General features: G+C 34.7%; 1 protein-coding gene across 1 annotated transcript; it reads right to left on the reverse strand.

Annotated features, from left to right (window-relative positions):
- Positions 1-5129: 5129 nt before the first annotated feature.
- On the reverse strand, positions 5130-6943 carry LOC124368064 (putative gustatory receptor 28b). The gene is made up of 5 exons (XM_046825337.1): positions 6796-6943; positions 6088-6320; positions 5681-5749; positions 5384-5476; positions 5130-5198 (listed from the first exon to the last, which is right to left on the reverse strand). The coding sequence occupies exons 1-5, from the start codon at positions 6941-6943 to the stop codon at positions 5130-5132; spliced, it is 612 nt and encodes a 203-aa protein (XP_046681293.1).
- Positions 6944-10945: the final 4002 nt, after the last annotated feature.

Here is a 10945-nt window from a genome sequence, read left to right on the forward strand (position 1 = left end):
TAGGGAATGGCATTATTTCTAAAACGCAACAGAGTTATATTTCAGTAACATAGGACAATTGTTTTACTATCATTGGTATGTTGTAAATCTCTTTATTTTTTAATGCCAAATAAACGATAAAAAAAACTACTCTTAAAGCACATTATTTGTACCTTGTAGTCATTGTACAAGGAACTGAGTATAACCACACTACGTGAATGCTTCACTTGCCTTATTTGAGGTTGTGCAATGCACAATATAAAAAATAATTTTATGCTTAAGTATGTCCTGTAGGTACTCAGATAGGACATATCATTACGATCGTATAGAAACGAAATGTCATACTCAACCCCGGCGGACAGACAAAAAGAGAAATTTTAGGCAGCCTACTGAACATAGGGCTTTAAGTGGCGTTCATGTCAAAATCCTTGGTTTGGACATTCACCACCATAGATATTCATTCTTGACAATGCATCATTTACAACTTCTACACATTATTTTTCTGGACTTAAATATCGTGCCAACATGATTAAGTTTACATTTTTATTCAATGAGGTTAGGTTAAACATCTAGGCAGAATTTAAATAATGAAATGTGACGGTGATGTAGGAAAAGCGTACTACTACTCTGTGCCCTCTGTTGCGTCTGAAAAATAAAATTTTTTATGGACCTTTTAATAATTGACTTTCCTTTCTATTTTGTACTGTGATCAATAAGCATCATATTGTGATAATATTCCACATGTTACAACTATTTATTACTTGATTATGCTCAGGTTTGTTACATTATTTTGATTTCTATTGTTCTTAATTTTTTGGGGTTATTTTCTCGTTCCTATCAAGGTTAATACCCTAAAGCTCACAATTACAAAATATTAAACTAGATGACTCAAGCCAAAATGCCATGGGAGCTATACTTTATATTTAAAATTTGCGGAATCTCTGCACTATTACCCTTGTCTCATATATTTTTAGTATTTCTCATGTCGAACTTATTCTAATCTCGTTGGATAATCATGTTTCAAGTAAATTCATCTGAAACCCTGAGTTATATAAAACGGGGGAATGGGAAGCGTCTAACAAGTGACTGAAATAACGTAGAGGTTGGTCCTATTTGAAAATATCTATTCACTGTCCTTCGTCCTGTCCTACTTCCCAGAATTCCATGTTTCCTCCAATAGTGGACGTCAACAAAATTGAGAAGTGATGTTTCCTGACATTACTGCGGTAAGTTATAATAATATTATTAATATTAAGAAACCCCTTATCAGCAATTTAAATAAAGATGAAAAGTTCCATCTGTGTGAGCTCACCTAATACTCAATACCGATTCCAGAATGTTTGTTATTATTGTTTTCTGCTTTTTCCTCAAAGCAACTTGTGAATCTATTAACACGACTGACAATATAAAGATTGTGTAAGGCTATTTGACTTACGACGCTTAGTTTAAACCCCATTGATAGAGATTCATAGTTATAAAACACATTTTCCTCTATTTAGATATGAAGTTTCATGATCAATTTAAAAGCCTATACAAGAAATGTTTTCTCGAGATATGCTGCACATAGTTAGACTGCATGTGTTACTATGTGACATGCTGCACATAGTTAGACTGCATGTGTTACTATGTGACATGCTGCACATAGTTGGACTGCATGTGTTACTATGTGACATGCTGCACATAGTTATACTGCATGTGTTACTATGTGACATGCTAAAAATGTCACATGATTCAACTTGCAGTAGTTTGTTTATACAATTATTAATACTTCGATTTTCTCGTTCTTATCATAGTTACCTATAAGATCAATGTGTTCCCTAAAACTGAGCCAAATACAGGCAGCGACGAGCACCATGATCGAAACCGATATTTTTTATTTATAAATGAAGCTTGGTTCAATTTATAAATTCTAAAGGTCAGGTTGTTCTCGTGTTATCGTCCGAATAGACAGACAGACACACATAAATGATTTTTTTCCCTTGTGAAGTACTAAAAAGTACAGTGTCATTTTTTATTATTTTTGTGTAGTCCATTCAAGCCTTATTTTGGGATTGGTTTTCCCGTCAACAATGAGTAACGGGATCCAGTTAAAAGAAGTTCGCCTCAGCTATAGTGCCAAGAACATGTTCGAAGCTTGACTGGTTGCGGCATGAAACGATCACTCGCCGCATGCGCTCCAACGCAAACTCGTCAGACGGACCGATCAGCAGAGGAGCGAGAGGTCAGTCTACATATTCCGATCACCACGATTAGACCAACGGCACGCTGAGAACTTAACCTCACTTCTTCAGAATTGTTCGTGAGATACGGACGTATCGAATACTTATAGCTATTGGTAATTTATTACCTTATTTACTACAGTTACCATAATTAACCTTTCGTTCATATTCTGTATTGTTTTTTTATGTGTTGTGCCACACGAAATTAACTTATAACGTATTATTCTTGGTATTTTGTTGCTTTACTTACTATCTTACAAAAACCTATGTTCGTGCAATACGGACCTAACCTTTAAATTGTGTATTACTGGCTGTTCTTTACTTTACTTACTATCATTACTTAACCTATGTTCGTTCAATACGGACTTAGCCCTTTTAAATTGGTTATTATTAGTTACCTACTTTACTTACTATCTTACTTAACCTATATTCGTTCAATTACGGACTTAGCCTTTAAATTGGTTATTATTAGTTATCTACTTTACTTACTATCTTACTTAACCTATGTTTCGTGCAATACGGACTTAGCCTTTTAAATTGAATATTATTATTTAGTGATCTACTTTACTTACTATCTTACTTAACCTATATTCGTTCAATACGGAATTAGCCTTTATATTGGTTATTATTAGTTATCTACTTTACTTACTATCTTACTTAATCTATGTTCGTTCAATACGGACCTAACCTTTAAATTGTGTATTACTGGCTGTTCTTTACTTTACTTACTATCTTACTTAACCTACTGTATGTTCGTGCAATACGGACGTAGCCTTTAAATTGGGTATTATTAGTTATCTACTTTTACTTACTATCTTACTTAATCTTTGTTCCTACGATACTGACTAAACATTATTTATTAAGTGTTGATATTTCTTTTGTTCAAATTATTTTACATAAATTATTAGTGTGTTGCGGTTGAGATAGCTTTGAATTAGACAGAGATTTAGGTAGTTACGCTTTTGGGTAAAATACTTTTCGTTAATTAATGATAGTAAATATCTTACTCATCGGCACCCATTTTATTTTAAATTTTCCATTTTTTCAAGGTCACTTGGGTAATATATGATTTACTTAATGCTTGAGCTTTACTACCACCTTATGTGATTGCAATATATCTGAACCCAACTGACATAAATAATCCATAAGAATACAATTTAGACCCTGGATCGAATTTCCTGCTTGATTGGGCTCATCTAGGGTATGCGATTAAGTGTCATTCATCTAACAGTAGCTGGTTGTGTTGAGAAAAAGACACGTCACAGCCTCTCGAGTGCATTCTTTTGCTAATACTCAACTAAACATATGTTATATGTTTGTAATTTCTAAAAGAGCAATGAGGCGTTTGTGAGTGTAACAAAAATGTAATCTCACATTCACATCGAAAGTGAAAGTATATTTTAATAGCATTGAAGTCGATTTTCTAAAATTGTAAACCTTCACACAGCTCTAATTGGATTTTAGCAGCATCAAACACTCCACAGTACCGGCGGAGGAGAAATAACCGTTGGTATGCTGTATTACAATACTGATGTATTATACATTGCATATACATAGGAATAACACACACCAAGTGACGCATAACCAGGCTTCGCTGAGGCTCAATTCTGCAGTTTATTTATTTAATAACAGATAAAATATAACGGGTAACAAATGTGTTTCAACATCTTCTGGAAAACAAAACACAAGTTATCACACCCTAATTAATGATGGGCTTCAGCCAAAATTCTACGGTTTGGCATGCAACATCATATACCTTATTCTAGTGTATGTGGGAAGGAAGTTTCATGCAATCAAGTGTACAGTGAAATCTGCCTCGAGATATCCTGCCATTTAAATGGTTTACGTATTATTCATTTTACTTTTGCAACAAAAAGGGATGTTGCATTTGTTTGTATAAGTATGTTAACATGTCACATACATGTAAAGCATAACATGTAAAAAGTCTCAGTTTGTTTAAAAATTTATTTATTCAGCCATTTTCTCGTTACCCATTAAATAAATGTAAAAATATTTGGTAACGCTCATTTAATCCCATGATGTGACATAAAACCATAATTGAACTCAGTAATCCTCATAAAGAAAACAAGCTCAATGGGTAATCTTGATCTATAGATCATTTCTAGTTCGAGATATAGTGCGGAGAGACATAGTGAAATAATATTTAGTCCAGTTCCTCGAGCGATAATCTTTGCTAACGCTTAGCTAATAATAATAAATAAGATATTGCAAAAATACCATATATAAACTCTTCAAAGTTCAAGAAAGTAATGCGTTACCGCATTTATGTTATTAGGGTTAGGGTACATGCTTTAAAAAGTAATATACCATATTGGCCACAACTTATGTTATTTTTCTCCAACATTTTTATGTATATACATATAGTTGTATTTTATTGGTCGGTTCTAGGCGCAGCTGCCTAAAAATACATTTTAATTAAAAAATAACTTAAAAAGAACAATTTAAATACCACTTTTCATTGTAAAAAATCTTTTGAAATTATTTAATGTAAAACTTTTTATATAATTTAAATGAAAAGCTTATAAAACTGAACTTTTATATTTATAAATTTAGAGTAATTGCATGGGTAAATAGGATTGTAAATATAAAAGAACAAAACCTTATAATATAATACATAAATTTAAAATATTGAATAGTTTAATATTATGCAACCAGTGTTATTTTATAACCAGTGTATTCTGGTATATGAAAGCCCACATTACGAATTTGATCAAACACTTATTAAATTATGGAACTCACTGAATATTTTACACAAACCTAATTGCCAGCGTGATTGTGAAGACGCAAAATAAGTCTTTGAATCAGAGGGTTGTATTTAAACTGCATTCGATAATATCACGTGAATGAATGATGAATAGAATTCTAAGTTTATATTCAGTGCTTTTGTACTAACTACTAGGCCTGTTAGGTCTAGGTGGATGATGGTCCAGTCTGGAACTGGATCAGTATCACCAGGTAAGTTGTCACCGCTCCAGCGATCTGTACAGACAGAACACGCTATTAGTCTACATGCTATAACATATTTTGTAGTCGTCGGGATGTTAATGTATCTGTAAGAAATATAAAACTATATTGAGTATAAAATAAATTTATACATGATCGTATATTGCTATCATCGAAATTACTAGAAAATTGATAGTTATTAATAAAAATAAATCACGAACCTCTGTGAGTGTCTCATTGTTGACCGAAAAAAATATCCACGGGCAGATAATCTTGCGTTGTGGTGAGGCAACTGCAGGAGAATAGCCTTCAAGCTGGAAAACACTCAAAAAGGTAAATTAGATATTTTCATCAAACGTTTGCACTAAAACTTTAATGAAAAAGCAACGTACAACTTGAATCTTGTTAAGTCTTCTAACAAACATTTCAATATATTATTACGATAAGACCAAGACCATTTACTAAACTCCCATACTAAATTGGTCGAGTCAGTGGTTAAATAGCTATGATAACGTTACCTGTTTTCTCAGATTTGTGTCCAAGTCTTTATTGATCAACTTGCAGATCGTCTGTCCTGTCTCATCAGCCTAGAACAAACATCATATATTTAGAAACTAAAAATATGTAGCATCTCCTAAAGTAATATCATTGTATTGAACAAATCTTGAATAGTTCATTAGACTCCAAAGAATGTGTAACGAGCCTCTTTACCTGGATGTGGAGAAGTCCTAAAGGATCCACACACAAAAAACGGTATTTCGGAAACAAGCAACTTTTATAATAATTATACTTTTTGATCTCACAGTGATTAAAATATATTCTGTGTTATGTTTGAAACAAAAACATGTAAAAGTTAAGGTAGAATGTCTCAATATAATATTTACCTTGTTGGTGACGACGTGCTTAAGTTTAGCAACAGCATTACGTAGCAGATGTGAAGCAAGATCCAAGCTCCTTCATTAATCATGATGAACACTTTACTAGTTTTGAGGAGCAGGAAAAAGTAGTAAGACGTGACAGTGATGTGGAGAAATGAGGAGAAGGTAACGGACATCAGCTGATCGCAGTAGAAGACATTAGCCTGGTGTACGGCGTCACACAGCATCCAGTAGGTATTCATCAGAGTCCTCAGTTTCTTGATTTTAGACTGCATAGTGGCTAAAAATCACAAAATACTCTTACATGCAAAACAATTCCTCATAGCAGTTAACTAACGGGAAGAAATAATTGAGCTATTGAAACTAAAAGTTACAAAGCTAAACATGTAGTGAACAAAATCAAAAATGTTAACCAAAACTTCATTCTATTATCCAAAACTAAAAACGTTAATTAAAACAAATCTAATCAAATAAAATTAAGGGAATACTGAAATAATACATTAGCTAATTTTGAAATGTATGCTAATATTCATTATATATGATGAATCTCTATTCTTTCATTCACATTTTTGTTGAAATTTATAAGTATATTCTACGTAACAGATGATGTCATATTTGTTGTTTATGATAGTCGTATGGTTGTTTGTATTATTATTGGTTTCCTGATTTGTAGAGTGTAAGTTATGTATGATTTGTAATTCTGTTATATATTATTTGTTATATAGCACACTGCGTGGAATAATCGTTATGCTTACATCTTGCATGAGAGCCGTCAACACTGGCAGGGCTTGTAACTTCCATCTCAATCTTGGCGTTGACTATTTCAAAGCACTTTGCGATACTTTGAGCCACATGTGTGAAGTGGACGAGCAGGGCAGCTTGGGAGCAGTATAGCAGTGTCATGGTGACGAAGAACGTTGCGAATAAAAATGGTTGTTCGAACGTTGTCCCATTGTAACTAACATGAACCATTCGCTCAGAAAAAGTGACTGACATTAGTGCAGCAGCGTAGATTCCCAAAATATTTACTTTACGCTTGACTTCTGATGTCTTGTGCTGGAGATCTTGGCAGACTCTTTCCAGAGTGTCAAAGACTTTGAAGAGTCTTGGGGTACTTCCAGGCGGAGCTGAAGAATATGACAGCTGCCACCACTTGTAGAGAGACTATATCCAGTGTTATTATTATGGCAATGGATCTGTCCAACGAATACGTTAAAAGATCATCTAATTTTGTCATGAAATACGTGTATATAGTGATGGTGGATAGTGATTCTTGGAGTATGACTAAGGTTATGCTCCACAGGTATCCTGTATTGGGAAAATGTGAGCTCTTTGATTCCTCTGGCGGAAGAAGTACATACCACTGGCAGACCTCCAACTATTCGACAAAAATCTAAGCAACTCATCAGGGAAACTTTTCATTTTTTTTGAAATATCAGGCAGTATTTTGTAGGAGGATTTCGCTAAAATCCCTACTGTATTCTACTTTTTTCAGAACTTGCTTAAGTAATTGGGTAAGCGCTTTATTGATTAGTAAATTGCTATTCAATATTATACTAAGTAATAGAAGGCTAGAAGCTTTCAAAGAAAATGCTTATCATGTAATGGAAAATAATCATTGCTTGCTCAATGGTTAAGCGTTGACAGTAAGAGTTTACAAAAGTTTCGCGGTGGCACTAATCAATTTTCTTGAATAAATTGTCCTTTTTAACACCTTTGATCTAATTTAGCACTTTTTTATAATTATATAATTTATTTTTCTACAGAGGCCACAAGTTATCTCTACTTCGTCTTCGACACAGCCGTAGCTGGACAATTTTTATCCAATTTAAAACTTTTTAAAGTAAGTACTACAAATTATTATAGTTATAGAGCCATACAAGTATTACTGGCCATAGCTGGATACCACAATTGGCGGTAATTTACTAAGCGTTAGCGAAGCTTCGAATTGACTACATCACAATAGCGATTTATTAGCACAGGCATTTTCTTTAGCAAGTTTTGTCCCCGGGGGTGTCCATGACTCCTTCGGAATGGAAAAAGCGTCTCTATAAAGGTATAACATAATAACCTATCGCATCAAGACTATTTCGCAAAAGTGAATCAGTAAGGCCTAAAGTGTAAAAATCATAAAGTTTCAAGCTTTGAGAAACTTTCATGTATTTTTCTCTTGTACTGCCGCCTACGAGTATTTTGTGGGTCTATAATAAAACACTGAGCCCAATTTGATAGGTATTGTTTTCGGGCTTTCCTTCTGTTGCGACCCCTGATTCTAATTGTTTCTCGAGGCCAAATATTCCCGAACTACACAACAGAGAAAAAACTGGTGTTATTTAAAATATTGTTCACACATCAAACACTGTTCGTTTAGTTAATATGTCAGTTTAGCGCTACACATTACTTTGGCAGAAAAAACAATGGTCTGCTGTAATATCTAACAGAATTTATAGTGTGCTTTAACTTTAAATGGGAAATATGTGGCTTGGTGAGCAAAGTCCAAAACAAGCTTCCCTTTTTGGATGTGTGTGTGTATTAAGACATAGGGATGTCCTTAAGACAACTGTTTTTCGAAAGATAACACACACAGGAAAATATTTAAATTATCAATCCAACCATCAAAAATCTGTCAAAGAAGGAGAAGCCTACTCGTTGTTTGATAGAGCAAAGAGCTTGTGCTCAGATAAAGATGGACTAAAAAGAAGAATTTAAGAAAATTTAATCGGATCTCAGAAGCAGTGGATACCCTCAATTAGTAATAAATAAGTACAAACGAACCAGAAGAATCATTCCTTGAGTCAGAAAAACAGAATTATGATAAATTTGCGTTTATGTCAATCCCTTATGTGCCTGGATTATCGGAGAAAATTAGAAGAGGTAGGTAGAAAGTACAACATTAGAACCGCGTTTTAATTAAAACACACAACCACTCTTAGACAAAGTCTCGTAAAAACAAAACAAAAAAATGGCACACAGGATTCAAAAAACTGTGTTTACAGTATAAAATGTAGTTGCAATAGGGGAATACATTAGGCGAGGACAAAAATACCACTAAACGTAAGGATAAAAGAGCACAAAGAAAACACGAGAAAGGGTCTCACAGAAATGTCAAAAATTGCACATTATTGTTGGTCCGAAGGACCATCATATGAATTGGGATGAAGCCAAACACAATACATCGGGAAACCACATTTCTTCAAAAGGAAATTAATTGAGGGCAACATACATTAAATTGGCAGACCAACCAATCAGTCAACCATCAGTTGAGATTAGGCCGCTTTGGTTGCCAATTCTAAAAAATGACCAAAGAGAAAACCAAAAGTAATCAAACGGATCATATATTTGTAATAAACCAATACGGAGTCACAATATGGTTTTAAGAAGTTCATCTCGCCATCAACCAATGATAACGAAAGGGCTCATTCCTGTCCCCGTTTCCCTTTTATTTCCGCCATCTTGTTTTAGCCAGCCGTGACGATTCCCATTGGCTAGTCCCTCTGGTCAGTCGTAGGTGTGTGGGTAGGTTGACTTCGTTTGCCCAGTGGGAGGCCGAAAGATCTTCTCTTGGGTTCGTGAGCGAGGAAGGTTGTATAAACTTTTCAAAATAAAACAACGGAGTCGAACTAATATATGATTTATTAACATTAGCACACTCTTTGGATTAGATTAATAAAATAAATTAGGTTTGATTAATACATAATTAAGAATTTAGAATTTGGCTTCCGAAAAATTAAAATATGGATAGAGAGAGAGAGAGGGGGGGGGAGAGGGCCTAAGTTAACGTCTGTCGCGTTCCGCACAAGTTAGCCGACTCCCCGAGCATCACCTCAACATCGCCCGATCCTCCCGCTGCCAAGGCTCCGGACCAATCAGAGGGCGTTTCGTCTTAGGATGATACTCTGAGAGGTGCTGCCGCCTAGGCGATTCATTTAGTAATTAACGAAGTACATGGTGCTTTTAGACATGCTCCAAGGCCTGCGTACAACACAACTATTGCTGATTTCAGCGCATTCCGTACACGTGGCTGCGACAACACCGGTGTCGTCGCATCACCGCGGGCTTCAATTTAATGCATATACAGGGGTGTGGCAGAAACTCCTGTCCCTTTCTTCTGAAGTCCTGAAGTGGCCTTAACGCCTATATTTTCCCTATATCAATCCGGATGGCACTTGATGTGTACGGCATGCATTGTTACATATTGTGGAGGTCTTACCAGTATAAAGGTGGTTAAAATAATCACTAAAGTAACAATAAGACATTTTTCGTAGTATTATGGTTAAACTAATTTATTTGTTAAAATTTTGGTGGGCGTTAACACCGAGTGGTGTCACATAGTTGACGAGTGAAGACGTATTGTGACCTGTATTCCGTTGCTCAGTTTTAATGATTAGTGTTTTGTATAGTTTTTTTTATTAAGTGCATGTTTATAGAGTTAGTGAAGTTGGACAAACAACATGTAGGTTGTGATTCCTCACTTAGGCGTGCCACAACGCTTTGGTAACATTTGTTTTTTTAACCTAGTTTGTAGTTATGTATTAGGTTAGTTCTCTTTACCTGAAGAAGAGAAGGAGATCAGATTGCAGATCTCGCCAAAACGTAGTGTTACTGATTTCTTGTTTCACTGCAACGATGGCAAATGTCCGGGAAAATCCTGTTTCATTCACAATCCTTTCATCGTCAAAAATAACCTTCAAAACTTATTCCTTGCCTAAACTCCGATAATGCAATATTTTAAATCATAAAATATTAGTTTATACTACTGATTTGGATTTCAAAAGATCAAAGGGCAGAGAAGTTTGTCATTTTGGTATTGGCTTCTGTCAGGTCCTGCGATACTCTGTAGTTTCGGATTGGTTATTATCAGCAATAACGTACTGTCTACAACCACAACCTCGATTTACTACGCAC

The sequence above is a fragment of the Homalodisca vitripennis genome, chromosome 8 (assembly GCF_021130785.1).
Source record: "Homalodisca vitripennis isolate AUS2020 chromosome 8, UT_GWSS_2.1, whole genome shotgun sequence".
Taxonomy (NCBI): Eukaryota; Metazoa; Arthropoda; class Insecta; order Hemiptera; family Cicadellidae; genus Homalodisca; species Homalodisca vitripennis.